The sequence below is a fragment of the Microcaecilia unicolor genome, chromosome 13 (genome assembly GCF_901765095.1).
Source record: "Microcaecilia unicolor chromosome 13, aMicUni1.1, whole genome shotgun sequence".
NCBI lineage: Eukaryota > Metazoa > Chordata > Amphibia > Gymnophiona > Siphonopidae > Microcaecilia > Microcaecilia unicolor.
In genome coordinates this window covers 40,762,326-40,783,973 of record NC_044043.1, presented here as the reverse complement: position 1 = coordinate 40,783,973, position 21,648 = coordinate 40,762,326, and the positions used below count along the sequence as shown (strand labels likewise).

At 45.1% G+C, this 21,648-nt stretch overlaps 1 protein-coding gene across 6 annotated transcripts in view; it reads left to right on the top strand.

Moving 5' to 3' along the window:
• Positions 1–21,648, top strand: part of KSR1 (kinase suppressor of ras 1) — a 257,289-nt gene that overhangs the window by 177,392 nt on the left and 58,249 nt on the right. For all 6 annotated transcript variants that reach the window (XM_030186220.1, XM_030186219.1, XM_030186215.1 and 3 more), the window contains 5 exons: positions 2,663–2,711; positions 8,415–8,498; positions 9,643–9,704; positions 9,804–9,910; positions 10,698–10,866. In XM_030186220.1, coding sequence (XP_030042080.1) covers positions 2,663–2,711; positions 8,415–8,498; positions 9,643–9,704; positions 9,804–9,910; positions 10,698–10,866 — 471 coding nt within the window. The remainder of the gene's footprint in view (positions 1–2,662; positions 2,712–8,414; positions 8,499–9,642; positions 9,705–9,803; positions 9,911–10,697; positions 10,867–21,648) is intronic.

Below are 21,648 nucleotides of genomic sequence, written 5' to 3'. Positions count from 1 at the left end.
AATTGAAGACAATACTCAAGGTGAGGTCGCACCATGGAGTGAGACAGAGGCATTATAATATTTTGCATCCTTTTCCTAATAATTCCTAGCATCCTGTTTGCTTTTCTGGTTGCCGCCACACTCTGGGCAGATTTCAGCATATTGTCTGCAATGTCACCTAGATCTTTTTCTTGGGTGCTGACTCCCAAGGTGGACCCTAGCATCAGGTAACTATGATTTGGATTATTCTTCCCAATGTGCATCACTTTGTGTTTGTCCACATTAAATTTCATCTGCTCTTGGTTGCCCAGTCTTCAAATTTCCTAAGGTCTTCCTGCAATTTTTCACAGTCCGCATAACGACTTTGAATAGTTTTGTGTCATCTGCAAATTTAATCACCTCACTTGTCATTCCGATTTCCAGATCATTTATAAATATGTTAAATAGCACCAATCTCGGTACAGATCTCTGCGGCACTCCACTAATCACCCTCTTCCATTCAAAAACATGGTCATGTAACTCTACCTTCTGTTTTCTATCCAATAAACAGAACGTTGCCTCCTATCCCATGATTCTTTGTTTTTCTCGGGAGTTTCTCATGAAAAGCTACCTCAAAAGCTTTCTGAAAATCTAGATACACTACATCGACCAGCTCACTTTTATCGACATGCTCATTCATGCCGTCAAAGAAATGAAGCAAATTGGTGAGGCTAGACTTCCCTTGGCTGAATTCATGCTTACTTTTTCCCACTAAACCATGTTTGTCTGTGTTTCATAATTTTATTTTTTGTAATAGTTCCACTATTTTGCCTGGCACTGAAGTCAGGCTTCCTGGTCTGTAATTTCCCAGATCATCCCTGGATCGCATTAACATTGGCCACCCTCCAATCTTCAGGTACTATGGATGATTTTAACAACAGGTTACAGAGCACTAACAGCAGATCAGCAATTTCATATTGACAATTTCATATCAGTATCCTAGGGTGCATGCCGTCTGGTCCAGGTGATTTACTAGTCTTTAATTTGTTGATTTGGCTCCGTACGTCTTCCAGATTCACAGAGATTTCTTTCAGTTCTTCCGCATCATCACCCTTGAAAACCATTTCTGGTGCAGGTAGATTTCTTACATCTTCCATAAAGACTGAAGCAGAGAATTCATTCAGTCTCTCTGCTATGGCCTTGTCCTACCTGAGTGCCCCATTTTGCTCCTTCATGATCTAATGGTCCCACAGATTCCCTCAGAGGCTTTCTGCTTCTGATGTGTCTGAAAAAGTTATGGTTTGTGTATTTTGGCATTTATGGTAACTTCCAGGCTGACAGCACTTAGAAACTTGAAGCCCTCTGTGAGGCTAATTTTATATCGGGGCATATATGTGAGACACCCAAAGAGGTACCTCTGTTATAAAGGCAATGTAGCCACCAATGTGCCTTTATTAAACAGGCTGATACAAGGACTCCCAGTATTTTACAAATGATCTCAAACAAATCTGGTGTGTGTATGTGCTCGTGCATTCAGGCATGTTGTATATATTATGAAACTGTGTCTCTACTCCTATCAAATTACACCCCCAAGAACCCCAATGTGCAGTTTGCATAAAAGTAGGCACCAGGGATATTTCATTAATGAAAATAAGAATCATAACGAAAATGTTTGACCCTTAGTTCACGAGAACTATAAGTAAAAATAGTCCTGCCGATATAGTTAACTTGCTTGTTCGTGGCTATCGGGTCATTTTCAGCATCACTTAACCAATTATCTCTGCTCACAATGAGTGGAATAAGACTTGAATAAGAGGTAATATTTTCAGAAGAGGACTGAATAACAACTAAAATTAAGATTATTGTCAAAATAAGAATAAAAATTATATGTTTTGTAACTGATCAAGATGTAGAACTCAGATTTTATGCTGAACTAAAGTATCACTGTTAGGCACTATCTTGTGATACCTCGAACTTTTTACGTCTGTGTACCTGCACACAGTTATATCAGAACCTGTTTTGCATTCTTTATGTGCAGCGAGAGTTGTAATAAAATTCCCCCCCCCCCCCAATATATTAAGTTCACTAGCAATTTGTTCTGAAAGGCACCACCTAGGGAGAAATGTTCCGAGCCAATTGTGGCTGTGTGCCTGTTTTTGCTTGTGGAAGTTTAAAATCACTGTACAGGATCCTTTGATCTTGGTGACTGCTATGATATAATTTTTCAGGAACAAAAATACCACTGAAGTGGAGAGATGAGGATAACCTTACGTAGTCCGTAGACGCAAGCAAACTGTATGGTTGAAGGATGAGACTTCCAACACAGTCACACTAATGAGAGAAGATACTAAATGATGTGGTTTTATTGGTGATCATAAAGACCCGACACGGGACCATGTTTCGGCTAAAAAGCCTACTTCAGGGTCTCTTGTAGAAAACCAGATCAGAGTAATGCTCTTCCAAGGTGCAATGTTCAAAATACAAGGTAAACCAATAAGCAGAATCAGGAACTCACTCGCAGTGCAGCTCATTCTGTATCTTCTTTCATTAGTGCGATTGTGTTGGAAGGTCTCAACCTTCAATCTTACTGTTTGCCTGTGATACCATTCTTGAAATGTGGTACTGGGTTGGTGAGGTATGTTCATGTCGATGCCATGCTTTGTGATTCACTTTTATTTTTGTCCAACTTCACATGTTTTGCAAGGATCCCCGCAGATGGCACGAAGAGATATTGGGTTGTCTGTAACCCACAGGTAAGCCAAAACACCCCCCCCCCCCCCAGCAATTGCAAACAAGACCAAAGCACACAGAGAAATAGTGAAAGGTTAACTCAGAGTTTTGTCTCATGGTGGTCTGAGCACTTGTAATTAGTGTTTCTGGTTTTGTTTGATATGCCACCCATAAAATATTATTACTAGAAGAATTCAATGAAGTTTTTTTTACACATATCAACTGTATAACATTGTGGTGTCCTTTTACTGTTCTGTGGTAAAAAGGGGGCCTGTGCTAGCATCAGTGCGTGTTTTTGATGCACGCTGAGGCCCCCTTTTACCGTAACAGGTAAACGGTTGTCTTTATTTCTCGACAAGAAATGGCCATGCGGTAAGTGAACCACTTACCGCACGGCTATTTCGAGGGGAGCACTTACAGCCACCCATTGAGGTGGTGGTATGGGCTCCTGCACTAACCTGACGGTATCTGGGCAGCTGGAAATGGCACTTACTGGAGGTGGGAACTACTGCTGGACTCCTGCGGTAGCCCAGCGGTAGTTCTGGATTGGCTGGCAGCAAGCCCATTGCCGCTCGCCAGCCATTTTGAGTAAAAGGTCCCCTGTATGACTTCTGTGGGCTTCATAACGCAAGGAATTCATTTTCTCTGCTTCATTGCCATGTTGAAGGCTGGTTGAGCATCCCCAATATTCAGATAACTCCTTAATCCAAGGAGTGGTCATTTTTATTGAGTTTTTCACTCCCAATTATTTTGAAAAGTTGGCTCCTATGCCAATAAGTATACGGTGATATTTTGGGCCGGATTCAGCAAATGATGTCCAAATATGCACGCCGAAAAAAAATCAGTGCCCAGCAATCTATAAAGGACGCTTTGGGATGAGCGCTCTTTATAGAAAACCTTTAGTAGCTGAATTCTGCATCCAACTTTGGGCTGAAACCAGGTGTAAATTCTGGCTTGCAAGGCAAGCTGGACGTGCATCCACAGTATTCTACAATACTGTGCACAGTTTTCCCGAATTTCCCTGACCCCTCCATGCCCCTCCCATGAGCACGATCCCATTTGCATTTGTATGCAGATACTCTTAGGCGCCATCCTATAACTGGGCACGTAAGTGTATTTCCACGCCGATCTGCCATTTCAGCCCCATTTTGGCGTCTTGCATCCATCGGAATGTGTTTCTGTGCGGGATTAGCACCTAACTTTAGTTGCCATTTATAGAAGTTCCCAATTTATGCTCAGAAGCTTGTGTCTGTTACCTCCAGTGTTGGCAGAACTTTGAGCCCTAACCAGGTGCATTCATGCATGGGCTGTTGATCGATAGCCATTAGATAAGAAGGGATGGGGAATTCATACCCTTTGTAGTATAGCTTCCAGACCTTTTTGTCTCTGTCCTTTCCTTCTTTCTGGCTAATAAATGGAAATTTAAAAAAAAAAACAAAAAAGGGAAGAAGGTGATACCTTTCTCCTGTTGTGACCTGAGGCAGGAAGGTTCTGGCCTTGGAAAGTGTCTTTTATTTATTTATGTAACAATTTCTATCCTGCCTATCTACAATTCCAGATGGGTTACAGAAATATGTTCATAATAAAAATACACAAAATCAGATTAAAAAAAAAAAATTAACACCAGACAAGGCATGACTAGTAGGCTAGTTACTTTAACCCTATCTTAGCACATTCACCACTATATCAAACTAAGGATCTCGAACAGAAACAGCATTAATCATCTTTTTTGTTTATGTTGTTTAATTTCTATCAATTAACCCAAAGAGTGGAGTAATAGGACAGCCACACTATTTTACTCTCTCTGGCTGGAATGCATAGGATCTATCTATAGCTGAGTGAACAAGAGTTCACACCCTTTAGCACTCTTGGAGAGTTGCCCTAGAGGCAATTGGATGACCCCTTGAGTGGCTCCTGGCCCCGGATCTTTAGCCCGTATCCAGAGGTTATGGATCTTGTTTCTGCCACAGCCAGACTAATGAGCAGGGCTTTTTAAGGGGCCCTTTTACCAAGCTGTTACTAAAAAGTGGCCAGCGCTGTTATCAGTGCGTGCGTTTCCTGCACGTTGCAGCCTCGTCTAGCTCGGTGGTAAAATGGCCAGATTTTCATATATTTCTTTAATGGCCATTCACTAGTTTCCCAATTCGCGCCTGGCCAATACTGTGGGAGCTCTTACGACACTTATTTTGTTGGCACTAGGGGCTTCTGTGCTAACCCCGCAGTAATCAAGCAACACAGCACTATGTGCCTGCACTACCCAAATATTGCAAGGCACGCCTACTTCCTGTCTGTAGCCACGCCTCCCATGCTGAAAAAAAAATTTTCGGCACGAGATTAGTGCACACTGATGGGAACACTCAATGTGGAACACCTCAGTGCGTCCTGCAGCAGTGGGGGGGGGGGGGGGGGGGGTTTCCATGCGGTAGGGCACACTCTAGTGCCTACCGTGCCTTAGTAAAAGGACCTCTAAATATTCATTGTTACATTGTGCAATATGCTTTTTTGCCAATGGCATCAACCTCTGGATTCTATAAAATTGCTTACCCAAATTTATAAATTGACATGCAAATTTGCGTATGCGAGTTATAGAATAAGGGCAGCTGCGCACGAACTGTAATAATTGGCTTTCTTTGGCATTAACAGCCAATTACTGGCCTAGGGCCCCTTTTACAAAGGTGCACTAGTATTTTTAGCATGTGTAGATGCCCATAGGAATATTATGGGCGTCTACATGGTTAGTGCATGCTAAAAACACTAGCACACCTTTGTAAAAAAAAAACCTTAAATTGGTGTTAATTGGCACCAGTTAGCATTTGCACGCACAGCTACCTGTGGTCACTATTCTAGAAGTTGTGTGTGCCAATCCCATCAAATGCAACTTGTAGAGGGGTGTGGCTGTGGGAGGGGCAAGGGTGGGATTGGGTATGCCTAGGAGTTAAGTGCACAGGAATTACGTGCGAGTACTTACATCCAGCAGTTGACATGGCATAAGTGCTTGCACCTAAAGTTAGGCCCCAAACTGCGGACTTATGTTGGTATTCTATAATGGCAGTTCCACATAGAACTGTCATTGTAGAATTCTCGCTTACTGCGCATCATCCCAGTGGCTAAAGTTTGGTGCTCTTTTCTTAAATTTTCGGAAAGCACTAAAGACAGACCTGTTCAGAAGAGCATACCCCACCGACCCAACATAAAAATACCTGGTCACTTGCGAAACATGTTTATCAAACATGCGTGGGATAAACATAAAGGAATCCTGTCCAGAAGGAAGGGATCCTCAGAAGCTTAGCCGAGATTGGGTGGCAGAGCCGGTGGGGGGAGGCGGGGCTGGTGGTTTGGGGGCGGGGCTAGTGCTGGGCAGACTTGTACGGTCTGTGCCCTGAAAATGACAGATATAAATCAAGGTAAGGTATACACAAAAAGTAGCACATATGAGTTTATCTTGTTGGGCAGACTGGATGGACCGTGCAGGTCTTTTTCTGTCATCATCTACTATGTTACTATGTAACCAAAGACCGTAACAGACATTACCTGACTCTTCTTCCCCCTTTCCCTATCTAAGTTCCCCCCAACTGTTCCTACCATACATGTACCTCATTCTACCACAATATCACTTTGTATTCATTCATAGCATGTATTTGTTCAGACCGGAATCGGTAACGCTGTTAACGGTTATATGTAAGCCACATTGAGCCTGCAAAAAGGTGGGAAAATGTGGGATACAAATGTAACAAATAAATAAATTAAATCTAAAGCAATAAAAGAAAATTTGGATAAAACACTCCCCCCCCCCCCCCCCGGTTTACTAAATCACACGGCAATGCCAGTACTGCCTATTCAAAGTGAATGGGCTGTGTCCGGCATTAGCGCGCGGCTTAGTAAACAGGATGGGGGTAGTTTTGTTACCAGCATTAATTTTATTAATAATCTCAGTCTCACCATACATAGGCAGCTTTCAAAGCCATTTGTACAATTAAGTTTGCCTGTACCCTGGAAATGGGCTTTTACAAAATTACCTGCCAGTTTTACTTGTGTAATTTTACCAATTGAGTAGGCTTTCCCGAGGATGGAGTTAAATTGGGGTTTTCGTTCTGCTTGCACTTTTAAAATTCAAATCTACATATTATAATCTGGAACCCTATGCACCCCAAATAGCAGGTATAAGTGTGAGCACATAGGTGCCTGGAGTAGTTTTTAATGCCAAACATATGCAATACTTTCACTTTGAAAATCCACCGGTCTTGCAAAGTGAAAAGTACACCCTTCAAGGCCAATTTTAAAAGCCTCTCTTGCAAGCAGAGTGTTTTATCCATATAAGTAGCTTTTGAAAATGACCTATGGACTGTACACCTGTGCATGCCGTTAGAAATTGTTCCTTTATACATAAATCACTTTATTCAGAAGACAACTCAACAGCACACTACTACACAGTTGTTTCTTTTTTTTTTTTTAAACATTATTTTTTATTAACCAACAATAAATCTGCAAGTAAACAAATACTGTACATACTTTAATTTTCATTTCTCCCCCCCCCCCCCCACCCTTTCCCAAACCCCTCTCACCCTCCTTACCCTCCCTCCCCTCTCCCATCATACACCTATTGCTAACTCACTTGGGTCATAGCTCTTAATTGAGTCCAGAGTTCATCATTCATATTATAATTTCCCACCCTTTTGTCAGTTAGTTTCTCCATCTCCCCAATAAGGGAAAGTTTTAGAAGCCAGTCTTGCTCTGTTGGTGCCTCTTGTTGTTTCCAAAACCGGGCAATGACACTCTTTGCAGCTGTCAGGCACATCCTCTTTAAACGTCTCTGCCATATAGCTCCTCGTCTGTTCCCTAAGCCCAGCAGGCACCACTGAAGCCCAATGGAGCACATCTATTTAAATATTTTTCAACTCCTATCTTCCCCCTCACCCCAACCCATATTAAGCACCTATTTACATAAATCACTGTGGAGCTCTTTTACTAAAGATTGGCTCATGATATCTGCCACAGGATCCATTTTATTCCCATGGGCTGTGCTGCAAATCACGTGCTGATCTTTAGTCAAAGACCGACGTTATTGGCAAGCCACTCCCAATACAAAAAGAAAGCTTAGACAACTTCCCTTTGAGGAAAGGCTAAAGCGGCTAGGGCTCTTCAGGTTGGAAAAAAGGCGGCTGAGGGGAGATATGATAGAGGTCTATAAAATAATGAGTAGAGTGGAACAGGTAGATGTGAAGCGTCTGTTCACGCTTTCCAAAAATACTAGGACTAGGGGGCATGGGATGAAGCTACAATGTAGTAAATTTAAGACGAATCGGCGAAAAATTTTCTTCACTCAATGTGTAATTAAACTCTGGAATTCGTTGCCAGAGAATGTGGTAAATGCGGTTAGCTTAGCGGAGTTTAAAAAAAGGTTTGGATGGGTTCCTAAAGGAAAAGTCCATAGACCGTTATTAAGTGGACTTGGGGGAAATCCACTATTTCTGGGATAAGCAGTATAAAATGTTTTGTACTTTTTTGGGATCTTGCCGGGTATTTGTGATCTGGATTGGCCACTGTTGGAAACAGGATGCTGGGCTTGATGGACCTTTGATCTTTCCCAGTATGGCAATACTTATGTACTATTACAGTTTATCAAATCAAATTGAAAATGACCCTTTAATTGCTTTGCTTCTGGCTGTTGCGCCTCCAGCTCTTTTCCTCACAGCTAAAATGTTCGTGGCCTCTTGTGTTTTCCCCAGGTTCTCCACCAAATCCTGGCTGTCCCAGGTTTGTCATGTCTGTCAGAAGAGTATGATGTTTGGGGTGAAGTGCAAACACTGCAAGTAAGCATGAACTTCTGATGCATGAAATACACGCTGCAAAATATTCTGTTACTGCGCTTGAAGGACAGCATTCGGGGCAGGGGCTTATCAAAGCATGAGGTTTATGGCACCGCCATTTGTAGGTTTTTATTAGGATTGCATAGGGAAAGAAACGGCAGAAAAGAGGAGGTGAATGATATCTACTAATCGTTGGTGAAATCTCATCTGGATTACTGTCGAGTTCTAGGGAAGGAGAAGAGGTGGTCCAGAAGAGAGTTGCCAAAATTCACAGACACTATCATACATGGTCTATCGTACATGGCTAAAAATACAGTGTCTGTGTTTTTTGCATCTGAAAAAAGTTTAAGAAATGCCTAAATTAGATTCTGAAATTTTAGGTTCCTAAACTTAGGAAGAGTTTCAGCTGAACTAAGGGGGCCTACATTTTTGGCTGAATATTCTCCTAAATGTTCTCCTGCAATTCATTTGCTTAGATTTAGGAATGTGGAAGATGACAGCCCTAGTGGGGTGGAGCTGGAACCTGGCTGGCAACATAAATTGTATTATCTAGAAAATCATCAAGTAAAATTGTAGCACTTTTGTGAGCATTAACTGTACACCTCACAGTTCTAATTTTTTCCTAATAAAATCTAGATTTCAGCAACAACAACAAAAAAATAGGAGGGGGGATAGGGCCAGGGGCAAGTCCAGTTAGGAGTGTAATTCTCTTTGCTGATTTCTGACTAGACACCTTAGATGCCTAAACATACTGTAAGAATCATTTTCATTCTAGAATTTTAGCACTCAGGTTCCACTAAAATTGCCTTTACCTTTAGATACATAAAACTGAGATGATAGCCTATGTCAAATGCACCTCTGTCTTTCAATATCAGCCCGCTAGTGCCAAAAATCAGAGTTAACTCCTGCCACATTTCTACCCACTTTAGTTTAGGAGCCAGTGAAACAAGACCTCAAAATCTAGGTACTTAAACCCAAGTCCGTTTTCAAAGGGACTGATTTAGCTGCTTTACTTCCAAAGTTAGGCATCTAAAACTTTTGAAAATGACTCCCATATTGTGTGCACAGTAGTCTATAGTTGAGAATTTAAGAAGCTTCCAAGAATGCAAAGGAAACCATTTAAACTCTGACCGCGTTTCTTCCACAGATTAAAATGTCACAACAAATGTACAAAAGAAGCCCCTCCTTGTAGAATATCATTCTTACCCAGTAAGTGTCTTAAAAATATTTTGGGTGACTGTTGAATTTTTAAGACTCATTGTTATGTGGAAATTAACCACGCTCCCTTTTATTTTTAAATGTTTTCAGTAGCAAAAATCAGAAGAACAGAATCTGTCCCCTCTGATATCAATAACTCTGTGGACAGGCCAGTGGAACCACAGTTCGGAACTCTTCCCAAAGCATTAACTAAAAAGGTATTGGGTCAGTGATCGAGTCACTTGCGTGGGGCTGTTCTTCATAAAGGATTGAGGTTGCTTGGGTCTTGCCAGCTCATTGTTCTGGCTGCATTCGTGATACACTGAGAGGTTCTGGGTAAATATGCCTACACAAGATGGGAGGCGGAGGGGCAGTGGGGGGTAGTTCTGCCCCCCCCCCCCCAAGGTAAAACCTAATAACTGCCGGCTAACAAATGTGTAGGAAATCAAGAGAATGCTTCTTTAAACATAAATTCAGAGCTTTTATTAAGCCAAGTGACGCTATCAGAGTTTAAGGAGAACCAAATGCACCACTGCATGAGACAAAACCAAATATCTATAAAACCAGCTCAAATTCATTTGTAACAATGTTGGCAGGTACAAGTTTTGTCTTGGGTTGGGGGGGGGGGGGGGGGGGGGGGAGAGGGAGTCAGAGTTGTAAAGTAAGGCTTCTGGCATCAGAATCCGAGCACTGGTAACTGAACACAACAACAACAACAAAAAATCCCCCAGTGCTATACAGGATTTGTTGGGGGGACAATACTTGTTTGTTTAAAGTCTGTACCACTCTTACAAATTAACATCTTCGTGTTTGCCATGAAAGTTTGTTATAATGTTGGGGGCATTGTGCATAATTTAAGATGTAAGTACCTTGGTAATCAGAAATATTATTGGAATTGAAAGATAGCTCCCTGCTTCCTGTGGTTGTTTACCTCTGAGTTTGTCCATCCATTTGGTGACTCTCATGAATGTTTGCATTTATGAGCAATGTGTCCCGTTTTCACAGGATCATCCACCGTCAATAAACCATCTCGATTCTAGCAGCAATCCATCCTCTACCACGTCATCTACACCATCTTCCCCGGCACCGTTCCAGTCTTCCAATCCTCCTAGCGCGACGACGCCTCCGAACCCTTCACCGATGGGCCAGCGGGACAGCCGGTTCTATTTCCCAGGTGACTGAGAAACAATAGATTAACCCTAAACTTCAAATCTATTCAGTACCGTAGAAATGAGTTTGTGGCCCATTCTGCTCTAATTAGATATCTCAAGCGCTGCTGTTATACAAAGGAACTTAATGCCTGTCCAAATACAGGTGGAAGTAACCAGGTTACTTCCGCTTTTGAAGGAGGGTTTTTCACAGTGCGTTTTTTTCTAGCAAAAAAGGTGCTGGTGCTGAAATGCTAGGCCACCCTTCAGGGGTGGTGTGATCATTGAGGGACCCACAATAGCCAGGCCCCCTGCAAACAGTCACAGAATCTATGACCAGGTAGAATTGGTGTACAGAGCCTGAACTCTTTCATTGAAACTTGGGGACCATGGGCCAATTTTAACAGGCAATGGAAAAGGTGCCAGTACTCAGTACCCCCAATTACCCCCTCAAAAAAAGCCCTGTTTTTTCATATTTTTGTATCACCAGACACTAAAGTGTTGTACTGACCCCATGATACAGTATGCTATGTGCTGCCTAAAAATGTGAATCATAGATAGGACCTCTCATCCTAGGTGTTTATTTTGCAGACAGTTGAAAGGTGCTGAAAATAGGTGTGTTAATGTTTTCACAACACAGACAGTGCTTTTTAATCCCATTTTTGTTTAGGTGTCTCAGTTTCAGAAAGCTTAATTCAAACTTTCTTGACACTTTTAAATACCTTTCCTATTTCAACAGACCCTCCCCCCCACCAGCACTCCAGTACTCTGACTCCTCCCTCCAGTGGTGTTGCTCCCTCCCTTCGCTGTCACTGCTCCCCTCTGCATTACAGCCCTAGCACTCCCTCCCTTCTTTGTTCAGCCTAGCTCTCTCATGGTCTCCTCCAAGAGTCCCATCATTCTCGCTACTTCCGAGCAGTGGCGTAGCAAGAGGGGGGCGGGAGGGGCGGTCTGCCCCGGGTGTCAGCTCGGGGGGGGGGGGTGCTCCCTGCCAGCTCCCCCCCCCCCCCTCGGCGAATCGACACCTCCCCCCCCCCCCACCAGCTCCCGCACCCTACCTTTAAAAAGAATATCGGGAGGCGCTGCGCCCTGCACATAAAGGAAATGTGGACCGTTGGGTCTTCCCTCGCTGTCTGTCCCGCCCTCCACTGACGCAACTTCCTATTTCCGCAAGGGCGGGACAGACAGCGAGGGAAGACCCAACGGTCCACATTTCCTTTATGTGCAGGGCGCAGCGCCTCCTGATATTCTTTTTAAAGGTAGGGTGCGGGAGCTGGTCGGGGGGGGGGGGTGCAACGGCGAACCGCCCCGCCCCGGGTGGCAGCCCTCCCCTGCTACGCCACTGCTTCCGAGAACTCTCATTCCCCCTTATGATAGCCCCGTCACATCACTCCCTCTTCCATCAGGCCCCACATTTTCATTTACCTCCCAACACCACCGTCCCTACCTCCTCACCATCCCTAACACTTACTCACTCCCTCCTCCAATAGTCCCAACACTTTCATTTACCTCCCAGCATCATTCTCCTGGTGCCCCAAGCCCAGCTCTCTCCCTCCCAGCAGAGCCTCCGTCCATAGTGTCAGCACTCTCACTCCCTCCCAGCAGAGACCCCCAACAGCACCAGCACTTTCACTCCCTCCCAACAGAACCCCTCCCCCTCCCCCCCGCAAGGCCAGAACTTTCCCTCCCTCCCTCCCTCCCAGCATGGGCCTAGCAAAGCAGTGGCGGCAGTTGGATGACATCACATGCAGGAAGATCTGAGTCCCAGGTTTTTCAGTTATAACTGAAAAACTCAATGTTCTGTTTGGTGGGTAGTGGGGAGCTATTATCAGTGTTTTTCAGCAGTAACTAAAAATCAAAAGCCCCGAGTATAGATGCCTATGTTGAGGTTGACATTTACTTCAGTTACACTGTATAGCAATCTTCAGGTGGTTTTAATTTAGGGTCAGAGAGCAGGGCCGGTGTTAGACATGATGAGGCCTAGGGCAGGTGGTAGGGAGGGGGCCCCAAAGCTTGCTTTGCAGGCTGTTCCTCTTTCAACTTCAGGCACGTTTGGGGCCCCCTGTGACATGAAGGCCCAGGGCAATTGCCCTGATTTCCCACCTCTAATGTCGGACCTGGCAGAGAGAAATATATAGAGCTTGTACTTAGCCAGCCTTCACTTGGATAGTTGTGACCCAGAGCATTGTGGCAACGGTTTTCATGATATATTTATCCAGTAGTGCCTACATGTTCATTTTTACTGGAAATAATAAAGCAGAGTTTGGCTAAATGTTCCTTATTTAGAGGACTTTGGTTGCTGCCCCCTTGTAGGTATATAATAACCATTCCTTCTGTGCTGCGTAGAGGTCGCTGCCCGAATTCTTACCATTGAGCATACCGAAGCGGTCTCATAGTTTCAAAGGCCTGGAGCAGGGAGGACTTCTGGGAATCTCACAGGACCTGCTTTCCCCACCCCCAATAGTAAGAACACGGGCAGCGGAGTCCCATGTAGCTTATAGGAAACACTACCGATCACCTAAAGACAATGAAGAACTTCACCGAGGAGGTGGATTTGGCAATGATTTTCCTTCCACATAAGGCCCAATTTGTCAAACCGTTTTTCATATACCTACAGATAGAAAAAGGAAATTCTCTGTTATTTTTTGTAATTACTCTATATTTTTAATGTTGGTACACTGGACTTAGGGGTCAATCATTAAAAGGCTTTATGTGGGTAAATATGTGCTCATCCATTTGGTTATTGTCCCCTGTTGTCATGGCTAAAAGGGGGTGGCTGGATGACTTCACATAGACTTTCAGCTTTACCAAACTAGATGGTGCTGGATGTGAGGCTCGGAAAAGGGCAGGAAATTTTTAATTTTGGGTATATGCTTTATACCTGCTTCAAGGCAGGCCTGTAAACTCCTGGAAAAGTTTAAACATTGCCCTCTTGATTTTTTATTTTTAAATGTGAAAGGAGGAATGCAGAAGACCTCGGTCTGTGCCCTAACTAAAGAAAAATCCCTCAAGCCCCCAATGCACAGAAGCAAATGCAGACACTAGAGGCCATTAAAGGCCCCCACATTGGAGAATAGTGTGTGCAGGTGACCCCTAGCCAGGGACCTTAGGCCCTGCCCAGTGCATCCCAGGATGCTCCAGGCAGGGCGCCACCATTTTGAGGATGCCCCCAGCAGGAGGAGGGAAGGAATAGCACATCAAACATGCAAATGCATACAGATGAGCTAATTCCCTATTCCTCCCCAATTCTCAGCGGGCAGTGCGCCAAACAAGGGTGCACCTCTCATGTTAAACCCTATGCCAGCTTAGAGCTGGTGTTAGGGTTGTGCCAAGCCAATGGAGAGGAATGGGGAGACTGGGAAGGGTTGGGAATCACTCCCCCCAAGATGTGAGGGCCTGGTGGTCCAGTAGTTCCCGGTGGACCCCAGACCCCCCCCCCCCCCAAAAAAAAAATAAAACCCTGGTGGTCCAGTGAGACCCTTGGCCAGGGACCCCTCCCTAATACTAGCCCTGGTGGTCTAGCGGTAGCCTCCCACCAACCCATTCCTTGAAGAAGGATGAGGGACTAAGACTCCTTCCCTCCTCCTGCTGGGGGCATCCTCAAAATGTTGGATCCCTGCCCAATGCATCCTGGGATGCACTGGGTGGGGCCTAAGGTCCCTGGCCAGGGGTCCCAGTGGACCACCAGAGTTTTATGTATTTTCAGGGGGGGGGTCTCTGGTCCACCAGACCACCAGGCCCTCAGTACTTTGGGTGGGGGTGGGGGTGGGGGAGTCTAGGGTCCACCAAGCCACCTGGACTGTTTTCCTTTTAGTCTGGGTATGCGCTTAAGCGCTGTGCTTAACACATAACTCTTTAGCTCTGTCCTCCCATGTCTTTTCTTAATGCTAAGATCGTGTCTAAATTATTGTAAAGGAGGTGGAGTGGGGGCGGGGTATGAGCTGGTTGAGAGATGTAGCCAAACTCTCTCATGTAAAACTTGCCATTAGTGTCATTAATGTCATTAGTGTTGAGCATTAGGGAGTTTCTTCGCCATGCTGTTGTGGTGATATTTTTCCTGCGCTGTTTAGAACAGTGCCGGACGTGTCAGCATCTGCACCTCAGTGCACTTCTTTCAGAAATAAGAGGTACTCCGGCTACACGTTCATTCCTCTGTCCCACCTCTTTTGTAAGCAAAAAAAAAATGTAGTGGGCCTCTCAGCAGAGCTCTGCAAGATTATTTTTCAAGCTAATCTTAGTCTGTAAAGTATCCTGTCCCACGATAAATCAATGGAAAATAGTTTTCTGGAGCCAGGCGGGTCAGCGGCTGTTACAGTCTTTTAAGAAGCTTCAGACAGCTGCAAAGTAGCCAGTGAAGTGAATACAGAGTGGCAGATGAGAGCGCACAGAGACCAGCCTGCTTCAGTTGCCACCTTGTGTTATGCTGATAAATACCTCTACTAATCTCTGGGGTAAGAGGTCAGTAGTTGGTATTAGAGTAAGCATTTTTATATTGTTTTGTCAGTGAAATTCACACCTCTGCCCAGGGGTGTGCTGGTAAATTTTTAACAACAGGCTCTTTCTCCGGACATAGCCAGCTCTGCAGTTGGAAGGGCCAGGGGTGGCCGGGGGGGGGGGGGGGGGGGAGCAACACTTGCCTCTCTCTCCTCCCTCCCTTCGTGCAGGCACGCTAGGCATACCTTTGCTGGCAGCCAATAAATGGACTGCCACCACTCCCAAGGTCTTGCTCAGAGCAGCATGCTGGAACTTCTCTCACATGCTCGAGAACTCCCAGCCTGCTGCTCAGAGCTGGAAACAAGGAGCGGGGAGCAGCACTAGTCTATTTACTTGGCTGGCAGGGCTCACCATCCCCACCAGCAAAGTAAAAGATAATTCAGCAGGGGGCCCAAGCCCACATTTTGGGAGCCAGTTGTTAAAGTAGCCATGGAGGGCCCTCCTTTAACAACCGGCTTCCCAAATTCTTAAAAACTTAACAACCGGCTCTTGCGAGCCTGTGAGACCCTGCTCCAGCACACCACTGCCTTTGCCCATTCAGCATCCTCTTGATCCTCATACACAAGACGCACTGGGACATTATTCATTCCAGACCCATTTTTCAACTGAAGCAAAATGACAAGGACCAGCATGCAGTTGGACAGAGATGTCTGGGAGGGGGGCAGTTTAGATTTTGGCCACACCTCTCAGCTAGCTCATTCCCCGCCCCCACTCCAGCTCCTTTACAACATTTCTCTGTCAGTGCTACAACCCTGAGCAGCTTCAAATTTCACAGTCCAAAATGAATCTCATAGCATCAAGTGTCATTAGTTAGCTACAGGTGTGCCTGGGTGGGCAGAAAACAAATCTAAATTTTTTTTTTGATTTATGGAAGTGTTTATTAGAAAATGTTTAACCAGTACAACCATCGTAAAACTCAGTACATAGCATAATGTTGCATTTATGTCAACTCAAATCACATCCATAGTCTGAACATAGCTAAACACCAGCAAACATCAATGCTTAATTCAAAACTGTATACACTTCAAGTTTTTTCCAATTTTTTACATATTTAGAATCCCCCCCAAGAGCCGATCGTCCCTACCGGTACTCATCTCTCTCTCTCCCCTCCCTCCCTCCCCTCCCCCCCCCACCCTCTCACACTTATTCATACCTTTCATCGCTAGTGTCACTTTAAGAATGGTTCCCAAATCCTCGCCCATCTGGCTTTAGTTTTTCGCTTTTCTGCAGTTAATCTCTCCATCTCACATATATAATGTAGTTTTGTTATCCATCGCACCAGTGATGGGACTTTCGGAGACTTCCAGTGTTGTGCTAGGTTCAACCGAGCTGCATGTAGTGAGTCCCTAATCAATAGCCACTGGTCAGGGGTGACACCTTCTGGTCTCTGTCCTAATACAAACACGAGGGGATGCCACTGCACAGACCGTCCAAGCCATATCTGCAAGCGATTCTGTACCCCCCTCCAGTATGCCTGCGCCTTTCTACATGACCACCAAATGTGACCCATAGTACCTGGTAGCCCACAATTTCTCCAACACTCCCCTGACACGCTAGTGTACATGTGTTGTAACCGTACCGGTGTCAGGTACCAACGGTAGAACACCTTAATAGCGTTCTCTTGCGATGTCACTGCTAAGGAAGATCTCAGTATCTTTTTTTCCAGATTCTGCCAATTCATGTCTGATAGAGTGAACTGTAGCTCCTGTTCCCATCTCCTCCTATGTAGGAGAGAAGGCTTGGCATTCGCCCCCTGAAATTTATAGAGGAAGGAAATCAGTCCTCGCGAACCCTTTAGAGCTACACATACCTCTTCCAGCGGATGTATCTCACGGCACATACACTCTCTATATTTTGATGCTTTCAGAAAATGAGACAGTTGCAAATAGGCGTAATGATCACTGGGCCTAAGCCCAAAGTCATCCATCAATGTGTCAAAGGTTATGAGATTTTCCCCTGTGTGTACCTGCCCTAGCATGTCCAATCCCACCTCTGCCCATCTGCAAAACGTGTTATTGCCGATACCGGGTTCGAACAAGGGATTATCCACTATTGGGGCCAAACCAGATACCGGAGGCTGTCGTTCTGGGAACATTTGATCCCAGTAATAAAATGTGGTCTGAACTGTTGGGGGGAACTTATCCACCCTTCCTCTATGTTTATTCAGCATCCACATCAAGTGGCCAAGGGATCTGGAACCCGTCAATTCTTGCTCTAATGTAACCCACAATTTAAAATCTTCTTTTCTGAACCAATCCACAGCCGCTCTCGCCTGCGCCGCTGTGTAGTACCAGAGCAGGTTTGGTACTCCTAGTCCTCCCTGCCTTTTGGATCGGTAAAGAAAAGCCCTGGCCAATCTTGGTCGTCTCTGATTCCAAACAAATCTAATCAACATGTCCTGCAGTCCCGATATAAAGGACCTAGGCAGTCGCAATGGGAGCACTTGGAATAGGTACAGAAACCGTGGCAAGATGTTCATTTTGATAGCAGCGATGCGTCCAAACCAAGATAGACTCATGGTCTGCCATCTGTCCAGATCTCGTTGTACCTCTCTCTTAAGAGCAGGGTAATTAACCGCAAACAGCTCAGACAAATCCCCTGAAATCTTCACCCCCAAGTAACTTAAAGCACTGCTGGTCCACTTAAAGGTGAAGTTTTCTTGCAAGGAATCCCTCACTTCCTGTGATATATCAACCGCTAATCCCACTGATTTACTAACATTCAATTTGTAACCTGATATCTTGGCATAATCCCCAATCTCCTTCATTAAATTTGGTAAGGAGATCAGAGGCTTTGTGAGGGACAAAAGCACGTCGTCTGCAAAGAGAGCAACTTTATATTCATGCGATCCCACCCTTACTCCCGAAATATCTTCGTTTTCCCTGATAGCTACCGCCAGTGGCTCCATAGCTAAATCAAATAGTAAGGGGGACAGCGGGCATCCCTGCCGGGTTCCTCGTTCTAGAGTGAAGGAGCTTGAGGTTCCCCCATTCACTCTTACACACGCCTGGGGCGAGGAATATAGTGCTTGAACCCATGTTCTGAAAATCTGCCCTATTCCCGTCTTATGCAAAACCCTATCCAGGTAGCCCCAGTGTACTCGATCGAACGCCTTTTCCGCGTCCAATCCCAACAGCACTAAGGGCTGATGTTTCGTCCGGGCTGCATGTACCAAATCTATCGTACGGCGTATGTTATCCATTGCTTGTCTCTTTGCTACAAAGCCCACCTGGTCTGGGTGAATCAATCCAGGGAGCATTAGACCCAACCGGTTTGCCAATATCTTCGCCATTATTTTAATATCTGTATTTAGTATAGATATGGGTCTATAAGAAGCACAGTCAGTATTGTCTTTACCAGGCTTTGGTATTACTGCCACCCATGCCTCCATCATAGATCTAGGAAAGGGAGCCCCCTCTCTCACTGAGTTAATAATCTTTGTTAAGTAAGGTGCCAGTTCAAGAACATATGCCTTATAAAACTCATTTGTGAAACCGTCCAAGCCTGGCACCTTACCCGTCGGTAATGCTTTGACTACCCTAATGACCTCATCTACCCGCACTGGAGCTTCTAATTCTTCCCGCTTTGAGTCAGTCAGTTTCGGCATATTTATGTTCCTCAAATAGTCCTCGATTTGCCCCGTCTGTACAGCAGCATCCTCCTTATATAGCAACTCATAATATTTAGCAAAACGGTTTCTAATCGATGCTGATTTGTGGAGCATGGCTCCCTTGTCATCCTTAAGTCTGAGAATGTGTCTGTCCACTCTTAATTTTCGTAATTTGGAGGCCAGCAGCCTTCCAGGCTTATTGGTACACTCATAATAAATCTGATTTAACCTTGCATGCGCAAATTTGAGACTCGCCTCATGCAAGGCCTTGATTTCCAATCGTTTTGCCTGTAGTTTTCTATAGTCAGACACAGATCCCGTCGCCCTGTATCTAGTCTCTAAAGCACCTACTTGCTCCGTACATTGTTTCAAGCGTGCTTTGTGGGCTCGAGCCTTTATACTGGCATGTTTTATAAAGTGCCCTCTGGAAACCGCTTTGAAAGCGTCCCACACTATGGCGACAGGCGGCCCAGAATCCCAATTGAGTGTAAAGTATTCTTGCAAGACTGGAAGGAAGCTGGCTCGGACCTCTGGGTCCTGTAATAAATTATTATTAAAAGTCCATCGTTGTTCTCTCACCTCCTCCTTCAGAGAGGGGAGAATCGTCCAGACCGGAGCATGATCTGAGATGGTAATACATCCCATGGCAGAGTTCCCCCCCCCCTTCCGGCACTGATCTATCAAGAAAAATATAATCGAGTCTGGAGTATGTGAGATGAACTTGTGAGTAGTAGGTGTAATCTCTTACCCCTGGGCTACCCAACCTCCACACATCATACAGACCCGCCCCCTCAACAAAGTTTTTCAATGCCTGAGAAAGTTTATGATCAACCGGAGCAGGAGGAGACGACCGATCCATGCCAGGATGCATAGTAGCATTGAAATCTCCCGCCACCAACACCTTACCCCTGGCAAAGGTCTGCAACTCTCTTTGGAGCTGAGTAAAAAAACGCTCCTGCTTCTCATTGGGAGCATATACACACACCAGTGTAAACTCCTCCTGCTCCAGTCTTACATGCAAAAATAAAAATCTTCCTTCTTTATCCCTTCTCTGGTGCAAGATTTGCACTGTAACTGCTTTATGAAACAGGATAGCAACCCCTCTCTTTTTTGTACCTGTGGTATCTGAAGCACAGGCCACCTTTGGATATTGTCTAGAGACTAATAGCCCCTCGTGTTTTCGTAAAAGGTGAGTTTCTTGGAGAAATACAACATGTGGTTTCATCAGACTCAGCTCACGCATTAAAGCATGTCGTTTGTATGGAGAGTTAAGGCCCTTTATGTTATAACTTAAGAATTTATAATCTGTCATTTAGGATTCACTTATTGAACCATATATTCACTGAAAGGTATATGAGAATTGCCATGTCTCCACCCCAGTGGTCAATTCCCCCCCCTCCCTCCCCATCCCCCCTCCCTTCCTCCCTCAAAATCGTCCACCAAGCAGCGCGCTTTAGCGCCACCTGGGATTTTAGAGAAAAGCAACCCCCAAGGCAAATACCCCCCAGACTTCCTCCACGTTGCAAACATCCACTCGCCTCTCATTACTGCGTAACTATTAATCGCCCCCACCTTTTCATTAAGTGTATTCTGTATAGAAATTCCTTACCCTTAAGTGCAACTCTGCTTTAGAAAAGCAAAAACATGAAGACAAACAATACAGTCCTATTAATACAGTCACTTCTTGGTAGTTGAGGTTTTCATTTTCTGCGGGGCCCTTTTCCACTTCTGTAAGCGTGCCTTGGTCGTGGAAGCCACCACCGTCGGCATCGCCTCGACTGCGGTCAGGCCCATCTCATATAAGTTCCTCCATGCGTCCGCCACCTTCCGGCTTCTCCATTGTTTTCCCTTGATTTCATAGCAAATGGCAAATGGAAAAGCCCATCTGTAAGCAATTTTTTCCTTATTCAAGATCTCAATCACTGGCTTCATAGCACGTCTCTGTGTCAAAGTAAAGAGTGAGAGATCCTGAAAAACTGAGACCTGTGCGTCCTTAAAGTCCAATGCTGGGAGCCGTCTCGCTTTCTGTAGTATCATTTCTTTATATGTATAGGAGGAAAAGCGGACTAAGATATCTCTTGGTTTATTGTCCGCTCGGGTACCCTGCACTCTGTGTGCTCGATCCATGGTCGCCTCATCCGGGTCCCAAGTCTCTCCCATTATTTTCTCGCATAGGGTTCGCACTATGATCTGCACGTTTTCCACGTTGCCCTCCTCTGGGACTCCCCGAAATCTCAGGTTGTGCCTCCTTCCCCTATTTTCCAAGTTGTCAAGCTTATACATGTAGTCCTCAGCTTGTTCCTGCAGCTTAGTAATCTGCATTCCCAGTGCACCCTGTTGTTCCTCATGCTCGTCCACGCGCTCTTCTAAAGTTTCAACTCGCCCTCCAAGTTCCCTAAGGTCCAGACTAATGGCATCTACATGCTCTAGAATTTCTACCTTGGAAGCTTTTATTTCCTCGCGGAGTGCTTCTAGACAGCGAGCCAGTTCTTTTGAGGGGCTGTTTTTCGACGCGGGACGGCGCGATGCCACGTGGGAAGCAGCCGAATCAGAGTCAGACATCGTCGGGGAAACGGGGCGCGAAAGGCTCCTCGCCGTCCGTCTCTGCGTCTTGCTCTCGTTTCCCCGCAGCTGCGAAGCTGAGAGTTTGCTCATTGTATTCTGTGCGGTTCGCTTTGCGATTTCTCGATATCGCTACCGAATT